Source organism: Lagenorhynchus albirostris, chromosome 8 (assembly GCF_949774975.1).
Source record: "Lagenorhynchus albirostris chromosome 8, mLagAlb1.1, whole genome shotgun sequence".
In the NCBI taxonomy this organism is placed as follows: Eukaryota; Metazoa; Chordata; class Mammalia; order Artiodactyla; family Delphinidae; genus Lagenorhynchus; species Lagenorhynchus albirostris.
The window spans coordinates 85,048,990-85,061,920 of record NC_083102.1 but is presented as its reverse complement, the minus strand read 5'-3'; the positions used below and the strand labels follow the sequence as shown (position 1 = coordinate 85,061,920).

The following is a 12,931-nucleotide window of genomic DNA, read 5'->3' as shown; positions in this document are numbered from 1 at the left end:
GGAGGGCTGGGGGTTATCACCTAAACCCCTCCAGAGGCTGTTTGCCAGTCTCTTCACCTTCAGAGTTCACTCTTGCCCAGGCTGGGTTAAGCCTCCACACTTCCCTAACAGGTAACATCTCCTATGGATTCTGATAACTCCCTTTAACAAGCTTTTAAGGCTAGATTTTATGCCAAGATTGGGATCTTAAAGGGCAAACAAAGGAAACAAACACAAGATTATACTCATAGTTGACAGAAAAATCAGGTTTCCTGTCATTAGGGTGCATATGGACGAAGTGGATTATGTCCTTGGTCACATCTACTAGTAAGCTCAAAGATTTTCGTTCATCGTTCTTGTTTCTGTTGTTTTGTGACCTGCACCCCTTGCCCATTTTATTAAAATACACTCTAGCCTATCTTGGACAACAACAAAAATAAGCAAATTGTGTTTCACGAGAGAGTCTATTTGACTGATGCTGGAGGAATCGCGAGGTTCCTCAGCTTTGGGCGCTCCTCATACACTGGGGGCATCTGCATAGTCCGTGAACGTGTGGCCACTTGGTGGCTCGTTCCTGGTGCCGGACAAGTTCCCAGAGCAGGCTTGGGACCGCTCTCCTTAGAAAGGCCTTCTTGCAAGGCTGGCCTTCGGCTGGCATCTGGGAACATGGCTGGTGATTCGTTCCCTACACTAACATATAGCTCTCCTAAGCGAAAAGGGTGTCTCACTGTACCTCAACTGTTTGTACCAACAATGTGGTTTACGCTTTCCTTCTGGGGAGTCTGGAACTTTGGTACGTGCCAGGCAGAGGGTGCCTGCGTGCCCAGCCCCCAGGAGAAACCCTGGGTGCCCAATCCCCCATGGACCTTGCAGGGCAGCCACATCATCGTGCACATGCTGCTTCATGCTTGTTGCTTCGGGAAGAATGCTCTCTGGGGGACCTCTCACGGGAGACAGAGAAAGCATAAGGAAGCCTGCACGTGGATTCCTCCTTATGATCCCACGGGGCGTCCTTACTACATCACTGTCCTAAAGCTGAGCTGTGAGCACAACTGTATTCTGGGCCCCAGGAGTCTCATAAGCAAGTCTCTGAATGTGGGGTGGTCTCGGGGACCCTGAAACAGCCTCATTAGTCGTTGTGAGGTTCCAGAAATATCATTTGAGGCATTGTCCTCAAAACTGTTGATGGGACCCCTAACCTTCTTGGTTTCTTATGCATAATTTTGACTTAGATTTTCCTGAAGAACTAATGTTTCCTTAGGTTATGACTATCCTTTTACTTCCCTAAAGGAGATTGCTTTACTCTTTTAAATTTGTTCTTTTGTGACATAACCTCTAAAATTATTTTACAGTCAAAATCCATGTCAAATCTAACATCAAAAGGAGCAGACAAGCTCTCCCACTACCAGTGTATATGATTTAATGTTACATTTTAGAAGAATACATTCAGAAGTTCTGCGGTACTGCTGGAGTTAAGAGTATTGACAACGGGTCCCTCAAAAGTGTGCGCAGATACTTATCAAACTCTCTGTGCCGGTTAATTTTGGAATTTAACCTTAACTAGATATTTTCAGACGACATTAAGAATTAATGGGATACTGTCGACGTGATCTTGAATTTTTGTGCTGTTCAAAAACGTGTTTTCCTTTTTTTGCTTTGAGGCAGCTTCATGCTCACGCATTACAGTCTGAGTTATGCCACGCTGGTTGGCAGACTATTCTAACTGCTCCCTACAGAGCGGCAGCTGGTGTGGGGGGTGCTCAGAGTCGGGACCAAATAGTGATGCTACAAAAAGAATAGAAAGTTCAGGAGAGCCATGTTGTTCAGGTTAATTTTTAAGATTAATTTGTTAGAACAATAAGAACAGCATTAACTCTATGAGAACCCCGGATATAGATAACAGGTCTTGTCATGGAGTGAAACACACCTTTAAAACGAGATCTTTTTCAGAAGTGAGAGAATCTCACAGGCCGGTTTCATATTACTGAATCCCTTTATGTGCTCTGGGGTGCAAAAAGTTATTCTATTTCAAGAGTTCAGATTCTTTACAAAGGGATGAATGTCAGTGCCATTACACAGGCTCAGGCCTGTGCTTATTGCTAATATTAATAATTAAAATTATTGAATTAGGTCCAAGTATTAAGGATGGGAAGCTATGAAATATTTCCTTGGGCATACAGCCAACCCTATAGAAACTTCTGAATGGTGTCCTACTCTTAATGTGAGGGCTTAACCAGCCCTTCCTGTAGGCTTTGGGTGTGTTCAAGACTCTGGAGACAAAGTATTTAAGGGCCGTTGAATTCAGACATTTCAACTGAATGCAGGATTGTATCTGTCCTGCTAATAAGGAAGTGTTCAGTCAATTATTAGGTAACTTAGGCAGAAAGCATAATTTGAGAGGAAAAAGTACTATTTAGATTTTGGGGAATGGAAAGGCGAAAACGAAAATCAAATTTATCTAGATCAACAAACAATCTGAACTGTTCATTCGATCAGCAGTTAGATCCTATTTCCCTCATCTGGACAGGTATTATCTGCGCTACCTCTGTACTGATATCTGTCTGTGTCTGTCTCTCTGTTAATCCCTGTGATTAATTAAAGACCAGCTCAGGTTTCTCTGTTTTTCATGTAAGGACCACGCAGCACTTTCTGATATGCTAAGGTAATGATGTCAGCCTTGCCTTAAATGGGCTGTGTTGGGAAATAACACCATTAAAGACTCCTGATGGCAAACCTATGAATTAAAATGCATTTGAAAGCCTTCCTCAAAAGCATCCAGATATACAACACAGGAGTGATTTTTTGGGATATCCCTAAATACCAAGGCAGTGCAACCACTGCATGAACTGAAGTTTATGTTTTAATCTTCACACCTTGAAGATTTGGTCTCGTTTGTCCCCTGGCCCCGGTTACACATCTCACAGGACAGTCTGATGCACGAGCCATTTTAGGAAATAACTGATAAATTACTGTGGACTCAAATGAACAGAGGACTACAAAAGTTCTAATATAGGAATGTGGCAAGAACTCCCAGCACACTCAGAGATGCCCTGAAGGTCCTACATCTGCTATTTTCAACATTACCTAAATAAGGGAGCAAATGAAAGAGCTCACAGAAATATATACCTTGTGCTTAAATATACACATGTGTATATACCTATAGCTATTGATCACTAAATATATATTTACGTAGAATTAGGGAACTGATGTAGTTTTATAAATAAGCACAGGCATTTACAGTTCACAGAAGAAACAGAAAAAAGGTGAATCAAAACGTGAAACGTACCATACTCTGGGACCTGCCCCGTCCCGCGCTTCAGCAGTAGCCTGACTCTTCTGCCTCCAGACTTGATGAGCTCTATTGCTCTGGCGTGTGTCATGTCTCTGGTGCTCTCCCCATTGATTTCAATGATCTGATCTCCTACCTGTTAATTAAAGAGACATCAAGTCAGCCAAAGGCGTTTCTATTCAAGTTGCATTTCCAACAGATTAGAGAAGCATCCGTAGATGACCAGTTTCCAGAGAGCGACTGAACAATCTGGTTGCAGCCTGCTGCTTCTTAGGAGAGGCTAATCCCTGGCCACATCCTGAATCTGACCACCAGACTTTATTTATCTTTATAGAAACTCACATACTGGACCATGGAGGTTGTGATGATATGTCACTTCTATTTAGCCAGTATGGCAGAGGCCACAGTTGAACTAGTTAGGATTTTCTTAAAAAATTAGGGAATGTGTTTGATACTGCAATTCAAAGTAAGCTGGCATCTTTGCTTTGAATCAAGAAGTAAATATTTTAAGGCTTTTTCGTTGAACACATTAGGCAGGCATCTACTTCAAAGTGTTGGATGGAATGATCTGTTTGGGGGCTTCTCTGAGAATTTTTGTTATGCATCATTTCAATTTTCCTGGGTGCTCTTATGCTATTGCTTTCTTCATAAACAGTGGTTGGTTGATATTCAAGTTTGATGATGAATTTTCTATCACAGTCCTTTGAATTAAAAATCACTCCATTCTCCACACATGAGTGATGCCCTTGCTAAAGCTTTGCCATGCTCACACCTGGTTGCCAGGGTTTGGTTAAATACCAATCCCTCTTGAATTGCTGGAAGTGCCTGGGTTCCATTAGCAGTTCCCATTTAGCCTTTGTGAAGAGATATTTGGAATAAAAGAGGTTCAACCATGAGCACCTCATGTAACTCCCACAGTACCATTACTGCCAGGAACCTTTGAATTAAAATGTTTGATTTCAGTGCAAGTCACTTAAGACAAATTAGCCAGGAAAAGCACAATAAGTTGCTTTGCAACAATGCTGTTTTAGTTGGGCTCCTGAGACAAAGCAGATCTCAGCCTAAACTCCATAATGCAGACAGAATTGCAAATAAACTCCCTACAGGGGAGCAATATCTAGGTTGATGCTTCAGGCCAGGCAAGAAGAGGAACAAAAAGTTGCCATCACAATGGCAAAAGGGCATTAAAATAAGTCCCTTCCCCCAAAGGGGGACGGGGGAGAACAAACACAAGTTTATTGTAGCAAGGAAGTGACGTCTCCACCTAAAAAGGACTCCCGAAGGGGCAAGGATCCCAATGTAATGAAGGTAAAGACTTCCCCCTTTGTGTACTCAGTGGCCTTTGGAAGTACCGTTTTAAGGCAGTGGAAGAGGTTGGCCTCACTGGCATGAACTCCACACTCCATAGAAGAATCACAAAAGACAGGACTAAATTAATTAGTTGTAGGGCCAGCGTTTGCACCATTTTTCTTCAGGTCTCCCTAACTGTCACCTTTCCCAGGAGGCAACGGGCACAGCCTGAGGTCCAGCAGCTAGCCTGAGGCCACACAGCCAAGCCAGTAGCAGAAGAGGGACCAATTATCCCTCTCCCAGCAGTCCTCACCGAAACCTCAAGGCACAGCATCAAATTGTAGAGATAAAAACAAAAGTTCCGATGAAGTTGTTATAATAGAGTCTTCATTCCCGGCTACTCTCTTCAGACTCACATACCTGACTGATTACTAAACATCTTCACCTCGATGTCCGGCAGGCCACTCCAGCTCAACACCAGCAGACCGGGTGTTTCTTTCTCCCAAAATAGTTTGTCCTCTCAATTCCTAATCCTGGGTGACAGCACCACCATTTATTTACCCAAGCCGGAAACCTGGGGGTCCTGCTGAGCTCCTAGCTCAATTCAGGCCTTAACCTGGATTATTCCAATACTCCCCCACCAATGTCTTCTCACTGTCACCAGTATCATTCTTCTAAGGGAGATCTCCCCAGATGCATCATGCTGACTGAGGCAGGGAGGGCCTTCCATATGCCACTGTTCTCTTGCCTTCTCCTCCCTATAGGCCTGGTGCTCTCCCAACCTTCCTCAAGGCCTGCCCAAGCTCTTTTCCCTTGGGAGGCCTTCCTAGACCCTGTCTTCTCCTCAGGCAGAAGTGTGTAATCCCTCTGCTCGGTCATCGCTGCACCCTGCTATGTTATCTATGACACCGCATTACACAAGTATGCTTCTCAGTCTTCCCTCCTCAACTTTGAGCTTCTTCACTCATCAAACAATTTCTGAGCACTGATTATGTGCTAGGCAGTCTACTGGGGAGATCAGGTAAAGAGAGATAAATGGTATAGCTTCTATTTCCAACATGTTCTCAGTCTAGTTAGAGAAAGTGGGTAAATAAGACAACTACTATTCAATATCTCTGTGCTCTGACAGAGGTATTCACAAAGTGCTAAGGGAAGAGAAGGGAGGGGCATATAACTTAGAAGAGTGGGGCTGGTAGTCAGAGAGAGCTTCCTGGAGGTGGTGGCATCCCAACTGAGTTTTTTGGGTTTTTTTTTTTTTGTTTGTTTGTTTTGTGGTACATGGGCCTCTCACTGTTGTGGCCTCTCCCGCCACGGAGCACAGGCTCCGGACGTGCAGGCCCAGCGGCCATGGCCCACGGGCCCAGCCGCTCCGCGGCACGTGGGATCCTCCCGGGCCGGGGCACGAACCCGCGTCCCCTGCATCGGCAGGCGGACTCCCAACCACTGCGCCACCAGGGAAGCCCCCAACTGAGTTTTGAAGTATCAGTAGGAGTGCCCCTGGTGAAGGAGGAGGAAAAGCATTCTAAGTAGAGAGGACAGCATATGCCAAGACCCTGAGATTTGACATCAAAGCACTGAAGATTTTGAACAAGGGGTAAGCTGACCAGGGAAGCAGAGTGGTGTTTAGGAATCTCCCCGAGACAGTGTGAAGGGTGGACTGGAGAGAAAGTGGGTCACTGAGGAAGGGACCTGAAGTTGTGAGGCTGTCACATTGTTTATCCAGGTGAGAAATTGGGAGACTGTGGGGAAGAAAATCATGGGACACATGAGCGCAGGGACTAGGCCCCATTTGACTGTGTATCTTGTATGGGGTGCACTGTACCTATTTGTGAGTGAGTGAATGAATGAAGCATTTCCACACGGCTCATCTTGAGAACCATGCGGGAATGGGTTATAAGCACGCTTGACCCCAAACTCAAACCCTGACAGCACTGCCTGAGGACACTTCTGTTTCAAGACTGACATTTCAACAAGAACCCTGTGGAAGGCGAAAGGAATCCTGTGGTGTGATAGAAACAGTCACACTTAGAAAATCTGATGTTCTCATTCTCTTGTCTGTTTGTTATTTTCCCTTCTCCCTACTAAGAGCCATGAGAATTAAGGGAGAAAAAATTAGCCGGGGAGAGAGAAATGGTGGGTTGGGAGACTGTGTGGGAGGCTGAGAAGCAGAGGGGTTCAGGGGCTGCACAGGGGCTGGGCTGGTGTCTCTGGTGTGGGATTTTCAGGCTAGGGCTCTGGGAAGAGTTAGGGATCTTATTTTTACTGAGTTCCTGGGAGCCTGAGCTGACCTCTTGGCTTGGAAGCTTTCCATGTGAGGGCCCCTCAGAAGGAGAAGAAAACAACTCTGATGCTGACTGAACCGAGGGTCCTTAGTCCCTTGTCTAAGACTTTCAGTCTCTCCCAAGCCCCTGTCCATTCCAGGTTGCCAGTGGAGACAGTCTTCCTGCCTCACTGGGGGCAATGGAAGTTTGGGAACAGTCCAAAATCTTACCAAATTCAGAAAAAAAAATTTGACGTGGGATGCTGGTCAGGCAATGAGATGGAAATGCTGCCACAGTCATAGATCTGAACCTTACAGGTGTTCTGGGCAGATTGCAAAAGTGGGTCAACTCATTTGGATCTAGTGTCAGTGGTAACAAACTCGGTCCAGGCCCAGCCTCAAGACTTCCATCTCTCCTTGTGAAATGACATAAATGGTAAAAAGGTTTACTTTCCATTTTCATTCCAGTATCAGCCTTATATAGAGTCATTTTACAGGGAGCTCTGTAAATAAATTTGGGATGTGATTCCTTTCACTTTCATCCTCTTAGCATCCGATGAATAAGACGGGTTTGTCAGGGGGAGAAGAGGTTCTCTTTACCTTCCGACCTCCATACAGCTGCGCAGCTGCAGCGAGTTGAAGTGTCCCTTTCCTACATTGCAGTGAACTGTTTGGCGGGGAGCAGTTAATTGGATAGAACCAGTGGCAAATGTGCGTCCCGTTCAGGGATGAAGAAAAAGACTGGTTGTGACTCTGATGTAGTCTTCTTTTCCCACACACCGTGGAGCTATTTTCTATTGAGCTGCATTACTAAAATGAAACTTTAAAGATCTCCTCCACTTGTTCTCAGAGAATTTTTAAAGTATCGAGTTCTAGTTAGAATTGAGAGAGAGACAGGGGAGGAGAGAGAGAATGGAGGCCCTGGAGGAGAGGAAGCGAAAGAGACACAGACAGACAGACACACCCAAACCAGGTAGAGGTAATTCAGGAATGTGTGTGTTTGTTTTGTGTGGATCAAGGAGATGTCGCGTGTAGGAAACTAACCAAAGGACATAAGATGAATCCTAGGCATTCTTTTTTTGTCCTGTGGAAGAAATACTTTTATCTGTGGTCCCCTAGGGGAAACCGACAACCTTACAGCAGTGTCTCAGGGGCAAGGCGGAGTGAGATAAGACTGCCATTTCTTGGCCCAGTCTAACAAGTTCTGCATTTCTACTCATTTCTATTCACATCTTGGCAGATTTTTCTTTAACAAAACTATTACCAAATCCTCGAACTTGCTTGAGGTCCTGCAGGTAAAACTTCTCTTCTTTTTTTTTTAAAAATTTATTATTTTTATTTATTTATTTTTGGCTGCGTTGGGTCTTTGTTGCTGCGCACCGGCTTTCTCTAGTTGCCGCGAGCAGGGACTCCTCTTCGTTGCGGTGCATGGGCTTCTCATCGTGGTGGCTTCTCTTGTTGCAGAACACGGGCTCTAGGTGCATGGGCTTCAGTAGTTGCAGCACACGGGCTCAGTAGTTGTGGCTCACAGGCTCTAGAGCACAGGCTCAGTAGTTGTGGCACACGGGCTTAGTTGCTCTGCAGCATCCGTGGGATCTTCCTGGACCAGGGCTTGAACCCGTGTCCCCTGCGTTAGCAGACGGATTCTTAACCGCTGCGCCACCAGGGGAGCCCAAAACCTCTCTTCTTATTGGAAAGCCAAGGCAGGTAAAGGTAAAAGTTTCAGTGTGTGTGTGTGTGTGTGTGTGTGTGTGTATATATATATATATATATATATTTTTTTTTTTTTGGCTGCACCACACGGCACGTGTGATCTTAGTTCCCTGACCAGGGATCGAGCCCGGGGCCCCGGGAGTGAAAGTGCCAAGTCCTAACCACTGGATGGCCAGGGAATTCCCAAAAGTTTCAGTATTTCTTAGCAGTTAATAGTTTAGGTTGTAAGAAAAAAAAATTGAACTCTGTACTGTATGCATTTTTGTAGTAAAGTCATATAGAAAGTATTTGGTTTGGCTCAACTGAATCTTTGTACGGACTATAGTAATCCTGGACTTCCTTCAGCCCCAAGTCGTGGTAGTGTCTGCTCAAGGCTTCCTTGGATGTCTCCACAAACATGCCTGGCTGGCTGCAATCAGCTAACTGCCTCACACCACAGGAACCTATTTCACATGATTATACATGACTGAAGTGAGCCTAGATTATCATTAGGTGTGAGGAATTGAGCTCCTTTAGAATTTTATGCCAACACAACGATCGATGTCTCTAGTCTGTGTCTCATGAGAGACTTAGCTGTGGACCATTTCTGTGGCTAATGGTCCGAGGTCACAGGTTAGCTTTGTCATAATTCTTTCCTTACAGGCTGGCTTCAGCCGCTGACTCCAGACCCCTCACGAGCAAGGAACGCACCTATTGCCTTTGTGTCATCTATACCTGTCTCAATTCCTGACAAGTAGGCCCTCGGTTAATCCCGGTTGAGTCAATGAATGTTAGCTTTGCTTTTCAGTTATAGTGACCGTCTTCGTTTTCATGACACAGAAAGTTCAGCTTTTGTGCACCTTAGCATATACCGTAAAGCTTTCTTGAAATACTGCCTTAGGCACTTGCAACCAAACCATAACAACTTCAACAGTACTTACAGGAGACCAAATGAAGTTTCAGTGAAGGTGACCTACAAAAATTGTTAGAGACAGGCATGTTATTGTTATAGGAAACAAATGCTAAAAGGTCAAGAGGAAGGGAGGCTGAATTCGAATAAAATCAGAAAAACAGAATCAGAATTAGGGTCTTCGCTTCTGCCTGTCACAGGTATCGGCACTGGGTGCTCTGACGAAAGGACACCTGGGCCATAATGGCCCTCCTGGAGCAAAGGACAGGCTGATTTTCAACTCGATAATGACCTTCAATATATCATGGCTGTTTTCACAATTAACCTTCGTTAGAAATTATTTAATAACTATTACAGTAAAAATCTTTTCCAAGGGGTTACACTGAGTGCTTTGGTCCACCTTCCCATGTCTTCCGTGAGACTGGTGATTGAATTAGATGGCATCCAAGTGCCTATTATAGGACCTGGCGCCAGTTACAAACTGCTGTGCACGATTGCCTCAGCAAGGCACAGAAGCCCATCAGGTCAGCAGGCTTTTCCAGAGAGAACTTCTAACCCCACTGGAAACTGAAATTCAGATTTGAGAGCACTGAGACTATGTGGATTTTATTCGCTTCAATTAATTTATATGTTGAACTCTGTCTGAGACTCTATGCTATGTTCTAGACAGTAATCACCTAAAAAGAAAACATCCCAACATCTCTCAAGAAACTTCATCCAAAGAGAAGTGTGAAAGAGCCCTGGTGGATTTCCAGAAAAGTCCTTAATCAAGGTTATACCCGAGCACATACCGGCTTGGAAGGGTCATGGAGGTGAGGGGAACGGAAGGGGAACAAGAAGTTATGGGCCGCTGCAGAGTTCTGAGGGCTTATGCCTTGATGTGGGTAGGGTACCTCATGTCACGTTTTTCTTATTTGTGTATTTTCCCTTTAGAAAAGATTCAGTCACAGCTCAAAAAATGTTCCGTCTCTGACTTGGGCAGGGGTGGTGCCTTGGCTTCTCACTCAAGTCAGGGGGCCGCTGTGGTGCAGATTCAGGGGGCACTCTTCATTCAAGAGCTTCCATTTTTCATTCTTACTTTTAAAATCCTCTAAATTAAAACATGGAAATACATCTGAAATTCCAAGACAATGTAGTAGCCCAATTGTGGAAGTCAACTCTGAATTACAATTTGGTATCTTTATCACCCAAACTTTCCTTTTTCTTTGTCAAATATTACTAACACTAATCTCATATAGGGAATTTTATTAGATTGCTTTTTTTCTAAATCTCGCTCTTCCAGGGCTTTTAATTGGTGTTGATGTGCCCTTCCTCAGGTCCCCCATTCCCTGCTCTAGGTATGCTTTCTGGGTGGAGCAGTTCTCTTTCTGTGTCTTTGCAGATGCTGTTCCCTTTGTCTAGAATCTGCCTTTCCTTGTTCAAATAACTAAATCCTGCTCATCCCTTAGGGCAAAGCTCAGGTATGCCTGCATCCAAGAAGCCTTCTATGATCCCCCATCAGTCCTGGGTTGGGTGCCTTGCCTCAGCATTTCTTTAAAAGTTGGCCCTCCGGGGCTTCCCTGGTGGCGCAGTGGTTGAGAGTCCGCCTGCCAATGCAGGGGACACGGGTTCGTGCCCCAGTCCGGGAGGATCCCACATGCCGCAGAGCGGCTGGGCCCGTGAGCCATGGCCGCTGGGCCTGTGCGTCCGGAGCCTGTGCTCCGCAGCGGGAGAGGCCACAACAGTGAGAGGCCCGCGTACCGAAAAAAAAAAAAAAAAAAGTTGGCCCTCCATTTCCACAGGTTTTGGATCCACGGATTCAACCAACCATAGATGAAAAATATTTTTTTTAATTCCAGAAAGTTCCAAAAACCAAAACTTGAATTTGACATGCCTGGCAACTATTTACATAACATTTATATCGTATTTATAACTACTTACAAAGCATTTATACTGTATTAGGTATTATGAGTACTTTAGAGATGCCTTAAAGTATGATCTTGTATGTATGAGAACATATTTTATATGCAAATGTATGCAAATACATTATATGTAAGTCATTTATATGCAAATGCGATGCCATTTTATATAAGGGACTTGAGCATCCTTGTATTTTGGTATCTGTGGGGATCCTGGGACCAATATCCATAGATACCAAGGGACAACTTATTGACCTTTGCTTATCACAATGCTGTAAGCCCTCCAAAGGCAGGGACTCAGTCACATGGGAAATACCCATACGTATTTGTTCAAAGGATGGATGAACAACTGAAAGAAGGAGCTTTCAGAATCTGTGTTTTGACTCTATGTTCCTTATTGTTTAAATCAAATTTAAGCAAGATGTGTAAAAAGTTTTAAATTTGGTTTCAGGATATATGTCAACCAGATTTGACCATGATCAAATAATATAAAGTGTATGTAAGTGCCTTGTAAACTATTATACAAATACAATCTTTTATTATTAATTGTAGTAGTTATCATTATCACCACCATTGTCATCATAATGGTAGAAGAGAGAAAAAAATGAAACACAGTGGTAAGTTCTTCATAATGAATCTAGGAGAGAAGCCGCTGAGCTGTTGAAAATGTATTTAATGGAGAAATAAGGCAAACAATTTTCTGAAAATATCACTGAGAGGTTAAAGACCCCAAAAGTGCTGCCTTTTAGGAATTCTTATAGGGTGTTAACGCTGTTTTTTAATTCTATGATTTTGATAAATAGTTCTTAGAAAAGGAACCTCTTTGAATGCTCGGCAGATAATCCAAACCCTAAACCAGGACAGAGAGATGACCGCAAGTGTGGCAACAGACAGAAATACAAAGAAGAAGATTTTAAAGACAAGCTGGGTGAAGCAAAATATTTCCTATGAAGGGAGAAATAAGCACAACCATTCCATTTTCATATGCTGGTTTGACTGCTCAGGCAGGAAGAGGAGACTGGAGAAATATCTTAAAATCATCTGCCTGAGCAAGAATAGAAAGCTATCATTTGCAGCTCAGCTAGTGGCTTATTCATTTGCTCAGAAATCACTTATGTTAGGTCATGAAGTCAGTTTCCCTAGTTGACTGAAAAATAAACAAAAGCAAATCAAAAAGAAAAGTTTCCATTGTGGACCGATGTAGGCTGTGATTTTCCTTCCCTGGATGTAATTGAGAGAAAATGAGGGATTATTATTCTGCATCCTTATCTAATCAGATATATTTTCCAGATGCAAGCGTTGGTCTTTGTGCGATGACTGCTATATAGGCACACGATAACCACTCCTTGTTTTCCTGAAGCTGGCCTACTTGCAAATTGCCTTTGCATTTACTCTGTGTGTGTGTGTGTGTGTGTGTGTGTGTGTGTGTGTGTGTGTGTGTGTGCGCGCGCACGCATGTGCACATCACTTCCAGACCTGATGTTAAAAGTGTGAATTAGAGTGAAATTGAAGATAATTTAATGGTGGGACTATTTCAGAGGTGTGGGCAGGGTTAAGACAACCAAAGAGGGCTGTTGAGGCACTAAGTAAGTATGGCAGATGCCATTACCATC

General features: G+C 44.0%; 1 protein-coding gene across 1 annotated transcript in view; it reads right to left on the bottom strand.

Moving 5' to 3' along the window:
• Window positions 1-12,931, bottom strand: part of MAGI2 (membrane associated guanylate kinase, WW and PDZ domain containing 2) — a gene marked incomplete at its 5' end in the record, with an annotated part of 1,082,576 nt that overhangs the window by 57,766 nt on the left and 1,011,879 nt on the right. The window contains one exon of the mRNA XM_060156186.1: window positions 3,266-3,404. Within this exon, the coding sequence (XP_060012169.1) occupies window positions 3,266-3,404 (139 nt within the window). The remainder of the gene's footprint in view (window positions 1-3,265; window positions 3,405-12,931) is intronic.